This window comes from Candidozyma duobushaemuli (assembly GCF_002926085.2).
Source record: "Candidozyma duobushaemuli strain B09383 chromosome Unknown A_B09383, whole genome shotgun sequence".
In the NCBI taxonomy this organism is placed as follows: domain Eukaryota; kingdom Fungi; phylum Ascomycota; class Pichiomycetes; order Serinales; family Metschnikowiaceae; genus Candidozyma; species Candidozyma duobushaemuli.
The window spans coordinates 1981862-2001984 of NW_020289901.1; the positions used below are offsets into that span (position 1 = coordinate 1981862).

A 20123-nucleotide genomic window follows, 5' to 3' on the forward strand; every position below is an offset into this window, starting at 1 on the left:
CAATCGATATTGGTGTAGGTCTCAATCTTTATAGCATAGCATTAAATGCTTAGAATAATATTAAAAAAAAAAAAGGAAAAAAAAAAAAAAAAAAAAAAAAAGTCAAACGCTGCAACTTATGAGTCCATCGAATGCCGCAATTGCTTCACATTTCTCTCCTCTTCCATAGATATGGAGCGTTTGCGGCCCACCTCTCGAGAAAGTCTATCAAAGATCGCCACTGGGCTCTCGTCAAGACTGAGAGTTAGTGTTAGTGGAGTGTCATCTTCGCTTCTTTTCGTGACGTAATTTTGAGTAGCTAGTAGTACCTCAATAAGATCGAGATCAGAGGTACGATGATCCCCTAGCGTAACCGTCAATAGATTGTCAAACGATACATTCAAAAGATCGTCTTCGTTAAGAGGCTTCAAATCTTCAAACACATCACTTTGGCGTAGGGCGTTGAGAAAGTCGAAGAGCAGCCAAGATTCGATTTGCTCTCTCTCAAAGAGCCATTGAAGGTCAGGATACTCAGCCGCATCCTCAGATTCGGCAATCAAGAGATATTTGGCTTCGGCTGTCTCGACGATAATGGGACTTTGAAGGGATCGGGCCCGATCGTGTGTGCTGGGCGATCCGTTAACCTCTTTCGTTAAAGCTTCGGTTTCCTCAAGATTTTCAATCTCGTCTTCACTGTCGATTTCAACGACTGATATCTGCCTTGAACCGATTAGTTCAACATCCTCGTAATCGTCATTGTCGTCGTCATTGTCGTTGTCACTTTCATTGTCGTCATTGTCGTCATGGGCGTCGTCATGGGTGTCGTCTTGATGCTCTTCTTGATCCTCATCATAAATTTCACCCTCAAGCGAGGTGTGATTCCAAACTTCCTTCTGTTGTTCCCCTTCTGTGTTTGATGGGTATTCAATTTCTTCTCCGAGCTCGCCAGTTTCGTCAAACGTTCTTTCTTGAGAACCGTTCTCTTCTTCTTCTGCCTCATTTCCGATCTCTAAATTAGAGCGCTTCAACTCAGGAGTTCCAGATGCTTTCTTTATTTCATCCTGCTCTATAATGTCATTAATATCACCAGATTCGATTATCTCCTTGGCAGATTCATTTCCACTCGCTTCTATTCTGCTAATGTTTGGTGTGCTATTACTCAGCACGTCACCCTCATCCAAATCACTCAAAAGCCCTGTGGATTCTTCAAGAAGGCTCATGATAGCGTACTTATCTACCTGAAATGTTAGCTCAACGTGTCAAGTATACTTACTAGTGAAAAAGATGTAATGTGTATGTAATTGCAGTTGTGATTTACGTGGGGCGCGAAATGAAGTTTGTCTTGTATGAAACTAATATTACACTAAGAAGAGGAGTGCGGCATTCTGAGAAGGACCCAGGTGCTCATCTCTTCTGAACTCATCATTTTCGGAAATAGTAATGCTTACGCATATGTCCGCTATGGTACCCAAACCTTAAAGGACTGAGGCGTCTTTATAGACAAAGGCTTGACCGTAGATTCAGCCGCCTGTGCCTTTTCGTCACTTTCCTCAGACTTACTTTGTGACTCAGCCTTCGAGTCTTTCTCCTCAAAGGCCAGTATCGTTGGCTTATAAAGCAATGATTGAGCATCCTTGAGAATGTCCTCAATGTTTTGTGCCTTGTCTTCTGACACAGAGCCTTCTGCTGCTTTCGAGGACTTAAGGAGCTCGAGCGCCTCATTAAGCTTCTTGGAAATATTGACCGTTGATCTTGTCAACGCAAGCCTGTCGCAAAATATTTCACTTTGAAGACGTGATAAATTTGATCTTTCTCTTTGGAAGATCCTTTCAAGCTCATTCACCTTGTTCATTTTAACGTCGAGTTTCGTGAGCTCATTGTTCAATATGCTTGATGTCAAGCGCTGCATCTCTCTCTCCTCATAGTTGGCAAATAAATGACTGCGACCACCCACGGCGCCCAAGACACCAGTGGCAGCATCTTTGATATTGTCACTCGATTCAGACGCTTCAAAGGTTTGCTTCAAGTCGTCGCCGAGGGATGGGTCAACCGAGTCAATATTAACGGAGCCATTGGACTCTGAACTCTCCTTTTTGTCCTCCGACTCCGATTTGATAGCTTGTGCCTTCTCGACCCTTTCGAAGAATCTCTGATCCAACAAGTCTGAGGCACGTTTCGTAGCAGCTTTCACCACATCCGCGTCGACGAGATTCGTCATGAAGACAAGATTGCCAATGATTGGATTATCAATAGACGAGACTGGGAAATTTGCGGCATATTTGATTATGCTTTCGTCCTTGGTGTTGAGTGCGTTAAACCGATCTTCCAAAGGCATACCGAGAAATTTAAGGATACATTCTTGAGGTGTTTTGTCGTTGCCAACTCTCTTCGCAATTTTATACCAGTCATTCCTGTCCTCTTTTATTCCAAGAACAAGCAGCGAAAGCTCTTCCGTGGTCCATTTGTCATCAACTGCGTCCTCAATCTTACGCTTTTTCAGTGCTGGCTCATCATCAAGTCCCAAGCCATCAGTAAGGATATCATTAGTGTGATCCGATGAGCCATTGAGTGTTTGGTCAGACGCGAGAAGAGCTTTTAGCTTTCCAGCATTCACGTTCTCTGGGTTCACCTTGTAAGTATCGAATGGGAACAAACCTCTAGGGGTGTCGTATTGTACATGAAAGTCGCCAGTGTATGGTAATCCAACCAGGGATCCGTTAGGCAATTTCTCTAAAGCGTAAGCGGGTTTGAGCTGAGGGTTCACTTGGTAGTTTATGAGACCCCATTTGGTGAGAAAGCGGTGAACCCGCATCAAGGTACCCACATCGCCGACCAAGTTTCGGCGGCATGAGGTCAATGTCAAGTACTCATTGGGGTTTAACCTGTAAACGTTGATCATGAAATTTCTGTAGTTGGCGTAAATCTTAGGGGACTTGGAGGGATGCGACGTGTTGAAGAATTCGGGCAACGAGTCACGCTCAATTTGGTGAATCTTCTTCATGTTAAACCATGATGCGTAGGAGGGGATTATTATGGCGTGGGTTTGGCGAATGCGAGACTTGTTGTCGGTGTCCAAGTGGCGAGAGTCGCCCAACTTCTCAAACACGTCTTCCTCGAGCTCTGAGTCACTCTCATGCTTCTCCACTGTCGCAACGGGCTCTTGCTTGATTTCTGGCTCGTCGTCTTCTATGCGAGGGGCATTTTTTCGACTCTCCTTATCGCCTTCTGTCGTGACAGGCTTTTCGGCTTCGCTTTCGGTCTTCTCGACTGCTGGAGAAGCAGCCGATTCAGGCGCAGCCTTCTCGGCTTCTTTATCGGTTTCGCCAGACTCCTGGTCCTTGGCTTCCACGTTTAAATCCACGTCCATGTCTAGGTTTGTGTTTGTATCCGCGTCATTCTCCTCCTTTTTATCATCGTCAGCGTTTGTCTCCTCGTTGACAGGCTCATCTTGTTGTAGCTTCTCGTCGTCCTTGTCCATGTCCATATCGAAAAACTCGTTGGGCTCGGAGGTCATGTTGTGCAAGCCGTCGTCCAAATTGTCACCCAAGGCCGGGTCCAACATCGGGTCCAAAGAAGGGTCCAAGTTGTCGTTGTCGAGGGAGCCAATGTTGCCGTTGTCACCTTGCAATTCTTCGTTGGGCTTTTCTGAAGGTAGCGGTGTTTTTTCTGAGTCTGACATGGTGGTGATTAAGGTCAAGGAACGTGTGGACAAACAATTAAATACGGCGGCGCCTTTCGGTCGGCGTGGTGTGCCAGCAGTGATACGTTAATAAAAGCGTGTATTGGTTCAGGCGAGTGCAACCAATTTGATTGTTCTCTGGATGTTTGCGCTCTAGAGGTGTAGCTCGTGGGAGTTGAGTCTGGGAAACAGGGGTCGTGCGGACCCCATACTTTAGCCTGAGGGAGCCAGCCCGGTGTAAGAGGAAAGAAAGAAAAGAGGATACAAGAAGTGAAAAGAACAGGGAAACCGGACTTTTAAAAGGCCCGGCTGCATGATCCTGAAGCAGGAGAAAGAGAATGGGGTAGACCGGCTGCGAATATGTAAAATAGGCAAAGAAACGACAATTACGAGTCGGGTGCGTGGGCAAGAAAACACAAACGCAGTTGAGCCCCAGTGCTCAAGCCACCGTGCCGAGTGCCAGGGAAGCCAAATTTTAATAGGCAAGCAAATGTGCCGTTTTTATTTCCCTGATAAATTCCCTTTTTTTCTTAATGCTTCGGCTGTCTGAGTTATTCAGAAAAGTTTCCTGAGATTCCGTCGTGGCGGGGCCTGGGGCTGGGTGCATTTGCATATCCATGGCCTTTCTGCACGGATCCTCTCTTATCTTCTCGAGGCTCGTGCAGCACGCAACAATACTAAACCGCCCTGTGGCTCAAGCCCGCAATGCCCTTGGTGTTGCTATTCTTGTTGGAATTTTTTGGGAAATATGTGTTTTGTTGCTTGGTTCGATGAAAGCTCCTTGAAGCTGCCATACCATGAGATGATGCGGTAGCCTGTGGAAAACGCACGGCAGTAATTAGACTACGTAATAATTGAGAAACAGGCAGGTTGGTGGAACGGGCAGAAAACCAAGCAGGTCTGGCGCAAGAACGGAAAACGGCAGCACTAAAGATAGAAGGGGTTACCTTGCCATTGTTGCTGTGTTCCTGCTTAGTGCTGGGTTCGGAGATCTTCAAACCTGCTCTTTACCCAAAATTGCAACGTTTTTTGGGAGATTCCATACTTTACTTTTACGAATTAAACTGACCGATGGTGTTTCAAGCTGGTACCTGTTCTTCGTGAACCTACAGCTGCGACGATGCCCCACCGGCCCCGCTGTAGGAATACATATTTGGAAAAGTTCGTTAGACATCCTAGAGATTTCGAGTAACTTTTCTAGTCATAGCTTTTTTAAGAATTCCTTCACTGTTCTCTCTAGGGTGGATTTCTATGGGAGGACCGTTTTATGGTGCGTCACGTGCGCAGGGCTAGGGCTCAGACCTAGGTGCTCCAAGGTGCGAAAGTGGAGTTGAGTGCACTCCCACGCAGTCGCACACTGGTAGAGGAAAAAAATTTCAAAAACTCTTTCCCACCACAACTCCATCGACACAGTTACCATGGTTCGTTACGCTGCTTCACCAGTCAACCCAGCCAAGTCGGCCTCTGCTCGTGGTGCTTACTTGAGAGTCTCTTTCAAGAACACCAGAGAGACCGTCCAGGCCATCAACGGATGGAACTTGGAGAAGGCTCAGAAATACTTGGACGATGTCTTGGACCACAAGAGAGCCATTCCTTTCAGAAGATTCAACCACTCTATCGGCAGAACCGCCCAGGGTAAGGAGTGGGGTGTCCAGAAGGCCAGATGGCCCGCCAAGTCCGTCAACTACGTCAAGGACTTGTTGCAGAACGCTCAGTCTAACGCTGAGGCCAAGGGTTTGGACGTTGCCAAGTTGAAGATCACCCACATCCAGGTGAACCAGGCTCCTAAGAACAGAAGAAGAACCTACAGAGCTCACGGTAGATCCAACGCCTACTTGTCCCACCCATCTCACATCGAACTCATTGTCTCTGAGGAGGAGGAGCAGATCGCTAAGGCCACCGACAAGGTCCAGCCAAGATTGAACTCCAGACAGAGAGGTAGATTGGCCCACTTGAAGCGTATCGGTGCTTAAGCCCCCTGTACATCTAATAAATATCACGAGGAGGAATCATGTAGTATCCAGCGATATGCGAATGTAGATTGTCGAATTGAATGTGAAGCTGTTTGAGGCGTAAGTTGCTTCGTGCTTATAGAGGTCTGTGACTGCTTTCAACTGGCTAACGATGCAGCGGCTCGAATATGACAGTTCGTACTGGGCCTGACAGTTCGTACTGGGGCAATTTGCATCAGTCGTCCGTATCAACGACGGTTGTAGCTTTCACACTAACAGGTCGAAATCATCTTCAAGATATTGCTCTCGACGTAGAGATCAAAAAAAAAAAAAAAAAAAAAAAAAAAAAAAAAAAAAATCTTCAAATGAAACCGTTTGCGATCCCCGATGGTCTCGCGCCGAAATCTGATCTGGAGCATGGCACTCCAAGCACTCTATAGGGTATATTAGTCTATAAATAAGGATAAATATTTCTGTTATTGGTATTAGGCGGTGGTGTGTTTTTCAATTTATGCTGTTGGAGCGGATCACCTTCATCCAGAGCTGAAGGTCCGACGCCGCCTGCTCTGAAGATTCAATTACACCCTCGAATAGTAGCACCAATACAAGTGCAACGTTAAACACCTGCTGCGAAGCTAGGCGGGCCCAACTGAGGCCGAGTTCCAAAGACTTTTTGGCGGTATCAACGAAAAACATATAGCGAACGAATGGGGTATGTGGGGGACTCAAGCGGCCACCCCATGGTTCTTATACGGGCCGGATTAATACCGGAGCTAAAGGCTGGGATGCAGCGAGAGTCCAGACTTCGTGCGCAATTGCAGCCGAGCACTCCCAGCGAAAAAAGAGACAGGACGGCTGCGAAGACACAAAGTGGCAGTGAGGAAAAAATAGCGGTCCAGCCCTGACTTTTTTTAAACGATGTGGACTTTGACGAGCTCGAAAAGTCTGAACAACATGTGAAAAAGAAAATTATAGCCAATTTCATACAAAACTTCTGCCCAGAGGGCTCTGTCGCCTGTTATTGGCATGTGATGTTTTATGCAAATCGACGATAATTGCTGGACCGTTGTACGGCAAGGTGCGGCTGCCGCCAGACATGGTTGTTCCGCCCCTCCTTTCGCAGCCACCCTGGTTTTTTCGTTGCAACGGCGCTGGGAAAAATTCGGAAATTCATGCACTTGAAAGCATATGTGAATCCGGCCCACCGTGCAAAAAGTGGCTTTTCCGCTGCCGTCTAGACCGTTGGAACGCACAAAGCAAGCTCCGTGCAACTCAAGAACAATGGCACAAAGCGCCCTCGGTAAGAGCTCGAGTCAGGAGTTAGTCGGGCTCCGGGAATAATTATTTTGGCCTGCGCAGGCAGTCGTTGTCTGACACTGCCATCGAGGGCCTTGGCGCTACCGTGTATAGGCCTCGGGGTGGCTTCCATTTTTGGCCTCAACGACTTTCGCAGCCTATAGTGAAGATGCACTCAGCCATGACATGACCAGGACGGGTGGGTTTTTTTCCTTCGGGAAGGATTCCTGCCGTTTGTGTTCTGGTGTAGTTTGAGCTCATCTTGTAAACGGCAAAGACGGTCTAGACGAATGTGGCCCGGTATGCTTGTTGCGTTGCCAGGTGGTAACGGGTAACTACGTGTTTTTGTTTGGATTGTTTTCGAGTGTTTGCTGATGGTGTTTCCTACATTGGTCGTAAGGGCATTCGAATTTGGAAGGTGTTGTTAGTTAGCGCAGAGATCTGACGGATTGTCTCACATGTGATAGTTGCACATACCCGCCAGATGTTTTAAAATAGCCTGGTAGGATAAAGTTTTTGAAATTGACGCCCCTTTAGTTTCTATATAAATTCATCCCTTAATTTGAGGTACGGTAAACTCGGCCTTCTTTCTCGTTGGATCACTTTTGCCAATGTTACCCACACCCGTGCGCCCCGAGCAATGAACAACATGAACAAAGCTTGCATACCAAATTGATCGACCCATCCGCCTTTCAGCAAAAACTATCCTTCACATTCCTTTCGTTTGCTAAGGTGGATCAGGTTGCCCGCGTAACTTTCGTGTCCCGCGTAAAGTCCAGCACGCTGCGCAGCCAATTACACCAGACCCTTTTCTCACTTTTCAAGTCACAGCGTTTCTCAAACCACCTAGTATCATCAATAATGGCAGGACCTCACGCTAAGACTTACATGGGCTGGTGGGGAAGCATCGGCTCCCCCAAGCAGAAGTACATCAACATGTACACTGTTTCTCCTTACGCCACCAGACCTTTGAAGGGTGCTTTGCACAACTCCATCTTCAATGTCTTCAGAAGATTCAAGAACCAGGTCCTCTTTGTCCTCATCCCAGGCGCCATCGTCTACACTATCAACTCGAAGGCCACTGAGTACAACGAGTACTTGTACACCAAGGCTGGTAGAGAGGAGTTGGAGAGAGTCAACGTCTAATGCCACCACCTATTTCATAACCTCGCATCAATACACGGATTAGAAGAGCAATGTGTAGAAATCGAAAAGCTAGAAACGCGCTGTGTTTAGATATTCAGCTAATTGCTGGGTCTATTTACTTGGATCTCTTGTACACCTTACTCAAGAAAGAGGTCAAGACCTCCTTCTTCAAACCTCTGCTTTCATCAAGGTTGTCAATCTGGGTTCTCAAACGACCCACAACATCCTCTTCGTACTCCTGGTAGATCTTTGGAATCTCGAGCTCGTTGAACAACTTCTTGACTCTGGCTTCGCTCTCGTCGTCCTTCTTACCATAGTTCTCGTCCAAAAGCTTACGCTGCTCAGCGTTAGCCTTCAACAAAGCCTGGTTTACCACCCACGAGCACTTGTTGTCCTTGATATCGGTACCGATCTTGCCGATCTGTTCTGGGGTACCGAAGCAGTCCAAAAAGTCATCTTGGATCTGGAAGTACTCGCCCAATGGAATCAAGATGTCTCTGGCCTGCTGCAAGTCCTTCTCGGAGGTGACTCCGCACACGAACAAAGCCAAGGCCACAGGCAAGTAGAACGAGTAGTAAGCAGTCTTGAAGATAACGATGAAAGAGTGTTTCTCCAAAGAGAACTTGCTCAAGTCCACGTGCTCCTCGTCAGCGGTCACCAAGTCCAACAACTGACCCAACTCGGTCTGGAAAGTAACCTCGTGGAACAAGTCCAAAAGGTCAACGTAGTAAGGGTCCTCGCGGAAGTGCTTCTTCAACAACATGTAAATGGCACCCTCCAACATGAAGGAGTCATTGATGGCGATGTTACCCACACCAGGCTTCAAGTACCAGCACGGCTGACCTCTTCTGGTCTTGGACTGGTCCATCATGTCGTCAGCGACCAAGAAGTAAGCCTGCAACAATTCGATGGCCCATCCCAAAATAGCCACCTTCTTGTATTCTTGAGCCGACAAGTCCTCAACCTTGACATTCTTCAAAATACAGTAAGTGTCAATTACAGAAAGACCTCTGTTCAACTTACCGCCTGGAGTGTTGTAGTACAATGAGTTGGTGAACCACTCAATGGCCTCCTGGGGCATGTTATAGTTGACCAAGATCTCCTTGAGCTCGGTCACAAGGGCGTCGAATTCGCCGATGAATTTCTGTTTAGCAGCCTCCTTGTCCATCTCGGTGTATAGTTATCTCTATTAAGTAGGGTCCACGAACCTCAATTTTCGCTCTCGTATAACTCGCGTTTCAGACCCGCCAAGTGGTCCAGCCACGAATAAAGGGCCTCATACCTGGTGAAATTAAAAAGACGTGAATTTCAATGAATTATTGAGCCCATTCACATTTTCAAATCAGACAAGTCAATCTCTACAACCAAAATATTACGGGTGTACATTTCGTGACGTCTTCTATCAATTCCTATTTCGCAGCCTAGTGCCCTCTGTTACGCTTGCTTTTACCGGGCCTCGAGCCCTTGCCCTTGCCTTTCTTACCAAGGTTGTATATGTCAGCAGACGAATCGGCGTCATTCTTCCTGAGACCTCTCTTCTTACCGCCGAAACCGTACTTAGAGTCCTTCGCCAAACGTTTACCATTAGGCTTGTTTCTCTTGGTGGGTCTGTCGTCGGCAGCGGCCTCTTCCAATGCAATCTGAAATTCGTTGTCGTCTTCAAGCTCGTGTGCGCTTCTCTTCTTCTTCAAAGACTTGATCTTGTCAAGAGTCTCTCTCTTTTGTTTGGCCCTCTGTTGCAAAGTCTCATGCTGCACCTGCTTACCAAATTTCTTCAACTTTCTCTGCTTCTTGGCGTCCTCAGATGCCTTCTTGTCAGCAGCCTCCTTCAACAATTTGTTTTTCAACTTGTCCATGTGCTCATCAGACTTCACCATCTCTGCAAAGTAGTCAAGAGGACGGGAGAATGGAACCTTCAATTTCAAAAGCGTGGCCCTGCCTTGCTTCACGGCATCCAAACCCTGCTTGTAGAATGCAAGCTCCCTTTCTGTGTCGTCGTATATGTCCTTGATGCCAGCGTCAGTGTTCTCTGCACTGACAACAGATTGATGCTCAATAAAAGAATGCTTCTCCCATGGCAACTTGATTCTCACAAGAGACTCTTTCAATGCAGCAATATTGTTGATTGTAAGCTTGGAATGAGGAACAACATCAGTGTCGGAATCAAGCTCCGCATCAGACAAAGGAACGTCCTCGGCCTCTGGGTCTTCCTCTTCCTCGGCATCTTCCTCCTCTTCCTCGGCACCTTCTTCCTCTTCCTCGTCATCATCTTCATCATCGTCCTCACTTTCAAGTTCACTCTCGCTTTCGGATGCAGCTAGCTTCTCAAGATCCAATTCTTGTTCCTCGTCTTCCTCCTCTTCAGCTTCACTATCAGCCTTCTTGGCCTTGGTCTCAGCAGCTCTTTTCTTCATCAATTTTTTCAACATTCTCTTCTCCTTGTGGGACAAGGGGGCACCTTCGTTGGGAAGATCCGCGATGTTCTCTTCAACCTCTTCATCGCTCTCTGATTCCTCGACTGGAGCAGCAACCTCCTTCTTTGGCTTTTGTTCCTTGACCTTAGGCTTAGAAGCAGCCTCTTGCTCTTTTTGGTGCTTCAAAGCAGCCTTCAATTTTCCTTTTCCCATAGCCTGCGAGTACCAGATTCAACTTGAATAAATTTGGAATGCGATGAGCATTGATAGTATGGTAGTGCGCAGTACATAAATGCACTAACCCTCAGCGGAAGGTGTATTCCGCCTCATTCAAAAAAGTCTTTCCACTACCGTATCTCCACCATCTAGGAATGCAACTAGGAGGTCTTACTTCCATTCCCTTCAATGGCTCGCCATCGAAAGCTTTGTCTCGGCAAATGCATCTTCTAGCCATGAGAACATCTTCCGATGTGGGACAGCCCATGTATGGGGCATGGTAATATCCAATATCCTCAAAATGATAAATCTCGTCTCTATCAAGAAGCAAAGACACACCAATTGTGTGAACTGGAGCATCACCCCACCTTTCGTAGTAAAATCCTCCGCTCTTATCTAAATGATCAAAGTACGCACCGTAAGCCTCACCTCGGAAAAACTCGAGACTAGCGATCTCAAAGTTAGACCAAAAATGACACAAGTTGTAGAGGTGCTTGTGTGGATTATCAACTCCAAAGAAAACATCTGTTTCATTTGTAGTCAAGAAATCGTATGCATTGTTAGGGTGGAGATGTTGCGGATACTTTTCGATGAACTCCTCCACTGTCGGCCATAGTGTCGGTATAGTATTCTCATAGTCCGGGAGAGCTAGCACAAAACCGTAAACCTTTTTGTTTTCACGCATGACAGTGAAGGGATCGTATTGAAAGTCACACATGTACTCCACATCCGGTTCGACTCTGAAATACCATTCGTAATTGAGTAGCCGTTTCTGTCTGTAGAAGTAGCCTGAATTGAAGTGACACATATTCCTATAAGAGCGGGACGGCCCATATATAACGTCCCAGGAGTTTCGGAGATTGTGCTCAAATTTCTCATTATCTATATGAGCAGGCATATTCCAGTCTTCCAGTGGAATTAGCTCATAGTATGTCTTTCCGCTGGCCATCATGGTGGTCTTGTCGATGAACTCCTGATCAAAAGGCACATCATTGAGGAAGACCCAAGGGTACTTATAATCCTTATTGAAGCGGTCCTCGAGAGATCTCATCAGATCTAGAGCTCCTTTAAGCTCCAGGTTCCTGACGAGCATCACGATGGTGGCATTTTCTCTGCCTATCTGCTGCCTATCTTTACCAAAGTGAACCTCTTCAAAGAAGGAATTGGAGCTTAGCTTCTGCTGGCCAATATTAGCAGGATTATATTGGTTTAAACTTTTAAGTATGCCATCTTTGGAGTTTTTTGCCGGACTCCACGTCTTTATCTTCTCCCATATTGGAGGCTCGTTCACTGGATAGAGTATGCTATTGAGCGCATTGTCGTGAAATTCATGGAATTTATAGGACTCTCTCGGTATAAGTAGAGCGAGTGCTAGAACGGCCACCGAGATAAAGGTAAGGTAAACCATCACAGTGTTGAAGGCCTAAAAGGTTCGAGTATGATGGCTTGAATTCGCACCAGTACATCTTGGAAATCATGAAGAATGAATTCTTCACCTTGATCAGCCTCAAATTTTCATTATAGGAAAATCAGTTGCTATTTTCGTTTCTATATCTTTCTAGGGGCTCAATAATTGCTATCACCAGTTAAAGATTCATCGTTGACTACAATGCTTTGAAACAACACGAAAGCATTCGGACCTGTCGTGTAATCGAAACTATATTCATAAGTGTAGTTTCACATAATCCAAAATTCAAAAAAGTCTCACATTCTTCTTGCCGATAAGTTTGATTGTCCACGGCGGAACGGACGCTGCCTGGGAAATTATGGTTTTTCGCAGCCAAGATGCCAGAGTCAAGTCCGGACACCGAAGATAACCCAAACAAAACGACGTCAAAATAATTTAAAATACCATACACCTCAGGAATTTGAAGATGTAGTCATTTTCCTCGAGAGATGATTTTGTGTGCTTTCTGGCCCCAGTGCTTGCCACTATACATCCAATACGTAACGTCATCGATTGTTATCACGTGACCGGTTTCTTGTTTGCCAATTATAATAAGCAGTTATCTAGAATTAGCCGAAAATAAACAAATATTACAGGCTTAAACCCTCGATAATTTCAGTTGATGCAAAAAGAGTTTTCCACATTTCATTTTGTATTGCTCGAGAAAGCCGTCCGTCAACTGGCCAATGGCAGCGCAAGAAATCCAATTACACAGTCCCGCACGCTAGTACCAGTGAGTGGGTAAAAAAGACAAAAAAAATAGTGTACTTGCACCAAGCTAACTACTCGGCTCCACACCTTTAAAATGCTTCGTAACTTCAACAGAAGTGCAAAGAAACTTAATGTCAGATTGTTGGCTACCGCTGCCGACCCTCTGGCCAACCCTAACAGAGTCCATGGTGGCTTGAAGGACCAGGACCGTATTTTCCAAAATGTCTACGGCAACTATGGTCACGACTTGAAGTCCTCCATGAAAATGGGTGACTGGTACAAAACCAAAGAGATTATCTTGAAGGGAGACAAGTGGATTTTAGACGAGATCAAAAAGTCTGGTCTTAGAGGAAGAGGTGGTGCTGGTTTTCCCTCTGGCCTCAAATGGTCATTCATGAACCCTCCAGGATGGGAAAAGAACGTTGGCCCCAGATACTTGGTCGTGAACGCTGATGAGGGTGAGCCAGGTACCTGTAAGGACCGTGAAATTATCAGAAAGGACCCCCACAAGTTGGTTGAGGGTTGTCTTTTGGCTGGTAGAGGCATGAACGCTACTGCCGCTTACATCTATATTAGAGGTGAGTTCTACAACGAGACTGTCATCTTGCAGCAGGCTATCAACGAGGCCTACAAGAACGGCTTGATTGGTAAGAATGCTTGTGGCTCCGGTTACGACTTCGACATCTACATTCACAGAGGTATGGGTGCTTACATCTGTGGTGAGGAGACCGCCTTGATTGAGTCTATCGAGGGTAAGGCTGGTAAACCAAGATTGAAGCCTCCATTCCCTGCCGGTATTGGTTTGTTCGGCAGACCATCCACCGTCACCAACGTCGAGACTGTCGCAGTTGCCCCTTCCATTTTGAGAAGAGGTGGCGACTGGTTTGCTTCTTTCGGTCGTGAGAGAAACTCCGGCACTAAGTTATTCTGTATCTCTGGTCATGTGAATGAGCCATGTACCGTCGAGGAGGAGATGTCCATTCCATTGAAGGAGTTGTTGGAGAAGCACTGCGGTGGTGTCAAGGGTGGCTGGGAGAATTTGTTGGGTGTTGTCCCTGGTGGATCTTCCGTTCCAATTATGCCCAAGGAGACTTGTGACAACATCTTGATGGACTACGATGCCTTGAGAGATGTCGGTTCCGGTTTGGGTACCGCTGCTGTCATTGTCATGAACAAGCAGACCGACATTATCAGAGCTATTCAGAGATTCGCAGCATTCTACAAGCACGAGTCTTGTGGCCAGTGTACCCCATGTAGAGAGGGTACTACGTGGTTGCAGAAGATGATGGACAGATTTGTTTCTGGCCAAGCCACCGTTAAGGAGATTGATGAAATCTTTGAGCTCACCAAGGAGATCGAGGGCCACACCATTTGTGCCTTGGGTGATGCTGCTGCATGGCCTGTCCAGGGTTTGATCAAGAGTTTCAGACCCGTCATGGAGGAGAGAATTGCCGACTACCAAAAGCAGCGCAATGTTGAACTTGGTGGCTGGGTACCATCTGGTAAGATTCTTGATGGTAAGGTTGTCGACAACCCTATTCCTGCCCACCACTAAGCTTGTCATTCCGCTCGCACTATTCAGCACACCACACACTGGTACCAATGGGGTTCCTCTGGGGTTTGGCAAAACCTCGACTTGCATTCATTAGAACGTTCTTCTGTGTATATCTAATCACCACTTTTACGTCAAATCTTGTTGTAGTCCTTAAGTCCCTTAGTCCTTCATGTGCGCACATCACCTATGAGCGCAACGACTAGACCTCTTCTCAGACGCTGATGCCTCTGATGTCCGTGAAAAAGCCAGACGTTGGAAACAAGGATGATGTGTTTCCAAGGACTAAGGCTAGAAGTGGAAAAATACTAGAAGATCTCGATGATGATGTTCTCAGGGTGAATAAAATCAAGAAGGAGCTCAAGAAGAATCATCAGGTCAAGGAACCCACTGAGGAAGATGACCAGTCCTGGCTCGAGCAGTCTGAGTTTTACAAGAATATTGACACAAAGTCTTTCAGGCAATACGATTTAGCCTGCTCTCGTGTGAAAGATTTCTACGAAGAACAACATGAAAAGCAGACAGTAGCATACAACATTCAAGCGAGAATCAACTTCAAGACTAAAGTGAGGGCGAAGATGTCAGTTTGGGAAGGATTAGAAAGACTCAATAAGCTTCTCGATGAAAGCGACCCGGACACTGAGCTTACACAAATCGACCATGCTCTACAGACTGCTGAAGCCATAAGAAGGGATGGTAAGCCACGATGGATGCAGTTAGTTGGTCTTATACATGACTTGGGTAAGCTTCTTTACTTCTTCGACTCCAAGGGACAGTGGGACGTTGTTGGGGATACATTTCCCGTTGGGTGTAAGTTCCTGAAAAAGATCATTTTTCCGGACAGCTTCTCCAAGAACCCGGACTTCTTTAATCCGCTTTACAACACCAAATACGGAATTTACTCCAGGAACTGTGGTCTAGATTCCGTCATGCTCTCGTGGGGTCACGACGAATACATGTACCACATTGCTAAAGCAAACTCCACGCTACCGCCAGAGGCTCTTGCCATGATTCGATACCACTCATTCTACCCTTGGCACCAGGAAATGGCTTACAGCTACTTGATGGATGACCATGACAGAGAGATGCTCGAGGCGGTGAAGGCATTTAACAAGTACGATTTGTATTCGAAAACGGATGAGCAGTATGATGTGGATGAGCTACAGAAGTATTATGAAGCTCTCATTGACGAATACTTCCCCGAGAAAATCATTGAGTTTTAGGAAAAGGAGGCTATAAAAGGTTGGCTGGGTTCATTGAATATTTTATTTCTTCATATTATTGTATAAATGCTAAGTTATTTTGATGCAGAAGGTCGCTGTAGAAGCGGAAGATAAACGAATGTAGAAAGTTAAAAGAATCCAATGACTCCGAAAGCCTGTTCAATACCATATGGACCAGGGTTCTTCCAGTAGTCGTTGAAAGCACTCAAGATAGTGCAGTCGCCGTCAGTGGCATCCACAATAGACTTGAGAGCAGCATATTGGTTTGAAAGTGAAGGAACGTTGTTACCGTGCTTGATACCCTTGGATGGGTAGCCTGTCTCTGTGATGACCGTCTTCTTAGAGCAGATCTTGGCGATTTCCTTCTGCTGAGAAGCGATATACTTGCCAGCTTCGTCAGCATGCAAGTTGGTGTTGAAGTAGGAGTGGGAGTTGATACCGACGAAGTCGATGTCGGAGTCAGTACACAACTCAGGGTGTTTTTTGTAGATTACTGGAGGCTCGGAAGTAGTAACCTTACCCTTGTAGCCAGCATTTTGCAACTTCTTCTTGACACTCTTGATCTTGGAAATCAAGTTGGAGACGGTGTCGTAGCCCTCAATAATGGCCTCGTTACCAATGGTGATGTAGTCAAAAACATCCCAACCGTTCTTCTTGGCGTAGTCGATCAAGTTGGTGACAGAGTCGTCAATGGAGTCAACACCTTGGTTAGAAATCCAGAAGCCCTGGTTAACAGTGAAGCCCAACTTGGAAGCGAGTGGAAGGACGGCGCTGAGAATGTTGCAATCAACACCGTAAGTTCTAATCTTGGAGAAGCCCATCAGCTTGAGGAAGATCAAATCAATCAGAACCTCGGCGTAAGACTTGCAAGAGCCATCGTTGGTGTATGGCGAGTAGACAATGGCACCTGGTCTCTTGAGCTTGTTGAGCGACAGAGAGAACTTGTATCCGCTTTGGGAAGCAACAGACAAAACGTTGGCACCGCCTGAGGCAGAAGCCAGTGATGACTCAGTGGTGGAAGCAGACGTACTCACCTCAATTGAGGTAGACGAAGGAGCAGCAGTAGTCTGGGAGTTGTCATCGTTGTTACTGGTTGAGGTAGTCTGAGCAGCAGACGAAGTAGAAGCAGCAGACGAAGTAGAAGCGGTAGAAGTTGGAGACGAGTTCTCAGTAGCGGTGTTCTGAGCAGAAGTGCTCTCTGAGATCTGTTGAGTGCTCTCTGGGGTCTGTTGAGTGCTCTCTGAGATCTGTTGAGTGCTCTCTGGGGTCTGTTGAGTGCTCTCTGAGGTCTGTTGAGTGTTCTCTGGGGTCTGTTGAGTGTTCTCTGGAGTGTTCTCTGGAGTGTTCTCTGGAGTGTTCTCTGGAGTGTTCTCTGGAGTGTTGTCTGGGGTGTTCTCTGGGGCGTTGTCAGTGGTCTCGGCAGTGGTCTCGGCGGTGGTAGCAGTAGTGGTCTCAGCTGGACTGTTAGGCTGAGCATTGTCAGTGTGGGTGGGCTCTGGCTGATCATCACCGTCTTGCTGGCCAGCAGCGTAAGATGTGGTGGTGACTGGAGTAGTTGCCCATTGGCCCGAAGTGATAGTAAACGTAGTGGTGCAATCACCAGAGATAAGCACCTCAACAGGGGGCAACCACACAGTGGTGGTGCCAGTGGTGTAGAGCAGGGTGGAGGTGACAGCCTCGGCAGTGTGCCAACGAGTGATGACGGCAGGGACTGGCACACCCGTTATACTTTGGATGAAGAATAAGAACGAAAGAATGAAGATCATTTCGAAACGAATGTATGGGGTTGGAGATCTTTGGTTAGGAAAAAATATGTGAGTTTTGATGGGAGGGGGGATGCACCGAAGACTTTATATGTCATCCGGATCATGCTGGGCCCATGGCTTCAAGCTTGGAGCAGCCATGAGAGCCAGCATCATTTGATTCTTCCTCAATGGCATCAATATAAATCTGTGTGCCATTTTTTTGGCTGCGAAAAAGCTGCAGCACCACCTTCCTAATTTGGCCCGCTTACCCAGCGACTTGCGTCTATGTGCAGTACTGCACCAGCATTAGCCTTTTCTCAGATCTTAGTTTTTCCCTGTCAAACGTGCTGGCGTCCTAATCCGGAAACCCTTCAGCTTCTTTCGAAATGAGCCCACGACCAGATCTTGGATCTCACCCAAATCGGTCATAGCCAGCAAACGCCCCGTTCCTGATTTGCTCTCCAAATGGACCAAAATGGGCATAATTCCTGATTCAAGGGTCTTGGTACTGTAAGAGAGTTACGGTTCTCGCCAAGTGAATACGCTTTGACTAAGACTTCAACATTTCGCCGAGAGGTACATCCAAAAGCGTAATCTTATATGACTTATTTGGAAGTTTCAATATAAATAGCTTGGTTTGTATTTCAGTGGTGTGCAAGTAGTATGTTACGAAGAGCGTATTCATTGAGAGTGCATTTGCAGCCAGATCCACTGCGGCAAAGAGGATGAGATACGACATTACGCTTTTCGTATTTTATTTTATTTGATTACACACATTTTGTGTTGAGACAAGTAGAGTAATTCTGGTAAATATATGAATCGGCTTTCCAAGAATTAAATGTTCCGTGTGCAGCTTGATGATCAGTTCAATAAGTCGAGAACAGTTTGCAATTTTTCTTCGCTGAGTTGACCGGAAGTATGCAAGTACTTCACTAAGGCCCGGGTCAACTGGAAAATCTGGGCTGTGGTCAAGTTGAATACGGCCATTTGCAATATTTTACCCAAGCCAATATTGCTTGACGAGATAAATGTCTGGAAGTACAAGTAGGAAAATGAACCCATCAAGAACTGACAGTCAAATCTATCAGTGATACCACCATGGCCAGGGATTGTGTCGCCAAAATCCTTGATACCAAAGGCTCTTTTCAAGCCCGAGGCGAAGAAGCCGCCGAATGGAGCAATGAGAGAAGCAAAAGTAGCAATCACTGCACTATGGAAATAAAGGGGCTTGAAGGTGACGGTAGTCTGGCCCACCCACTCCGCGACATTATCTGGCAATTGGTAAATTTGGGGGATAAAAACAGGATTTGGCTCACAGTGAGGGTAATTGTACACTGTGGTGGACAAGTTGGTGGCTGGGCAGATCAAGTAGTCTGACATGGACAACAACCATGCGACCAACACTGCGGCAGCACCGGTACAAATCCATGCACCGAGGAAACCCTCGACCGTTTTCTTTGGAGAAATTTCAATCAACTGAGTTCTGCCGAAAGTAATACCGCAAAGGTAAGCGAAGATGTCATTAACGATAACAAGGGATGCTGGGACCAACAACCAAATGATACCGTTGAGGATGTTCTCAATGATCAAGTGCGACTGGAAGACCACTAGAAGCAACGTCATGTGGGTAGCACACAACTGAGCAAACTGGAACTTGTAAAAGCCCTTCTTCAAGGTGAAAACAAAGAAGATGAAGCCTGCGATGTAGAGAGAGTAGGCAAGGAACTTGTGACTCTTGTAGAAGAAAAACAATGCGTTGGAAGAAAGAATCTCGTCCTGGAGAAATTCAAAGACCGATTCACCGTCGTAGTAGTAGACGGTACAGATCAAGAAGTACCAGTTCAATGACTTGTTCCAAGGGATGTTCTTATCTCTGGCCGGCTCTGCCGTCAAGGCAATGATCTCTTTGAATGTGAGAATCTGACACAAGATGACAAAGCCGATGAGGGGCAAGTGGCCGCTTGCTAGAACGAAAAGAAAGCCCCCAAGCATGACGAGAGACCAGATTGTTCTGGTGATGAGGGCTTGTTTCTTCTTCTCATGGTCGTTGTACACTGTAGGAGGTGGAGTCGCCTCGCTGCTCAGTTTCTCCAGAGGCTTGCTTCCCTTTGTAGTTTGCTTTCTATCCTTTGCCATAATGCACTATTGTGGTTTGAGTTTCTAAAGGAAGGAAGCAATTGTGTTGGCAGCACGATAACCCAGACAGCAGTGGAATTAGATTTGGAGACCAGATGATTTGCCGGTTTTGTTGAACTCACTTTTGTCGAGTTTCCTGCAGATGCGATGAGAGAATGCCAGTGCGCCCGTTGTGTGAATGGTAGGGTGAAAAAAGTTTGGAAGCGATAATCTGCAACTGGTTGCGGGAGAGTTCCTGAAGAGGGAATTTTGACAGTCTGGCGAAGCAACGGCCAATAAATACACGCGAGGGGTGTGAGCACGTCCGTGATTCTCCGCAGGGAAGACGGATCAAACCTGCAATATTTCCTCGCTGTATTTGCACATGGTTTTGCAGTACCTTCCCGTACTAGCGATGTGCATTATCGTGCCGACCTGACGGCAAGAGCATCACATAATTTAGCGGAACGGGTAACTGAGACGTGTGACATGGAAGGGAGAATATTTAATTAAAGGGTGGCACATGTTTTAAGAATGGGTATATAAGACATCGTAGGAGAGCCGCTGAATGTAGTGGAAAACTGTTGGTCGTTGCTATCTTTCGCAACCGTTGGATCTGCCGCTGATACAGGGATAGATGATAAAAGA

General features: G+C 46.5%; 10 protein-coding genes across 10 annotated transcripts; 3 read left to right on the top strand and 7 right to left on the bottom strand. All coding sequences in view use genetic code 12, as the record gives it.

Annotated features, from left to right (window-relative positions):
- Positions 1-116: 116 nt before the first annotated feature.
- On the bottom strand, positions 117-1199 carry CXQ87_000918 (uncharacterized protein; the record flags this gene model as incomplete). The annotated part of the gene is made up of 1 exon (XM_025479475.1): positions 117-1199. The coding sequence occupies one exon, from the start codon at positions 1197-1199 to the stop codon at positions 117-119; it is 1083 nt and encodes a 360-aa protein (XP_025338948.1).
- A 239-nt stretch (positions 1200-1438) lies between these two features.
- CXQ87_000919 (uncharacterized protein) lies at positions 1439-3658 on the bottom strand (the record flags this gene model as incomplete). The annotated part of the gene is made up of 1 exon (XM_025479476.1): positions 1439-3658. The coding sequence occupies one exon, from the start codon at positions 3656-3658 to the stop codon at positions 1439-1441; it is 2220 nt and encodes a 739-aa protein (XP_025338949.1).
- Positions 3659-5076: 1418 nt separating this feature from the next.
- RPL17B (60S ribosomal protein uL22) lies at positions 5077-5631 on the top strand (the record flags this gene model as incomplete). The annotated part of the gene is made up of 1 exon (XM_025479477.1): positions 5077-5631. One exon carries the CDS (start codon positions 5077-5079, stop codon positions 5629-5631), a length of 555 nt encoding a protein of 184 aa, XP_025338950.1.
- A 2536-nt stretch (positions 5632-8167) lies between these two features.
- Positions 8168-9220, bottom strand: ERG20 (bifunctional (2E,6E)-farnesyl diphosphate synthase/dimethylallyltranstransferase; the record flags this gene model as incomplete). The annotated part of the gene is made up of 1 exon (XM_025479478.1): positions 8168-9220. One exon carries the CDS (start codon positions 9218-9220, stop codon positions 8168-8170), a length of 1053 nt encoding a protein of 350 aa, XP_025338951.1.
- Positions 9221-9473: 253 nt separating this feature from the next.
- On the bottom strand, positions 9474-10679 carry CXQ87_000922 (uncharacterized protein; the record flags this gene model as incomplete). Its single annotated transcript, XM_025479479.1, has 1 exon — positions 9474-10679. The coding sequence occupies one exon, from the start codon at positions 10677-10679 to the stop codon at positions 9474-9476; it is 1206 nt and encodes a 401-aa protein (XP_025338952.1).
- A 91-nt stretch (positions 10680-10770) lies between these two features.
- Positions 10771-12090, bottom strand: KTR2 (mannosyltransferase; the record flags this gene model as incomplete). The annotated part of the gene is made up of 1 exon (XM_025479480.1): positions 10771-12090. The coding sequence occupies one exon, from the start codon at positions 12088-12090 to the stop codon at positions 10771-10773; it is 1320 nt and encodes a 439-aa protein (XP_025338953.1).
- An 844-nt stretch (positions 12091-12934) lies between these two features.
- On the top strand, positions 12935-14395 carry NDH51 (Ndh51p; the record flags this gene model as incomplete). Its single annotated transcript, XM_025479481.1, has 1 exon — positions 12935-14395. One exon carries the CDS (start codon positions 12935-12937, stop codon positions 14393-14395), a length of 1461 nt encoding a protein of 486 aa, XP_025338954.1.
- A 230-nt stretch (positions 14396-14625) lies between these two features.
- On the top strand, positions 14626-15615 carry CXQ87_000925 (uncharacterized protein; the record flags this gene model as incomplete). The annotated part of the gene is made up of 1 exon (XM_025479482.1): positions 14626-15615. One exon carries the CDS (start codon positions 14626-14628, stop codon positions 15613-15615), a length of 990 nt encoding a protein of 329 aa, XP_025338955.1.
- Positions 15616-15743: 128 nt separating this feature from the next.
- On the bottom strand, positions 15744-17381 carry SCW11 (putative glucan endo-1,3-beta-D-glucosidase; the record flags this gene model as incomplete). The annotated part of the gene is made up of 1 exon (XM_025479483.1): positions 15744-17381. One exon carries the CDS (start codon positions 17379-17381, stop codon positions 15744-15746), a length of 1638 nt encoding a protein of 545 aa, XP_025338956.1.
- An 840-nt stretch (positions 17382-18221) lies between these two features.
- On the bottom strand, positions 18222-19496 carry CDS1 (phosphatidate cytidylyltransferase; the record flags this gene model as incomplete). Its single annotated transcript, XM_025479484.1, has 1 exon — positions 18222-19496. The coding sequence occupies one exon, from the start codon at positions 19494-19496 to the stop codon at positions 18222-18224; it is 1275 nt and encodes a 424-aa protein (XP_025338957.1).
- Positions 19497-20123: the final 627 nt, after the last annotated feature.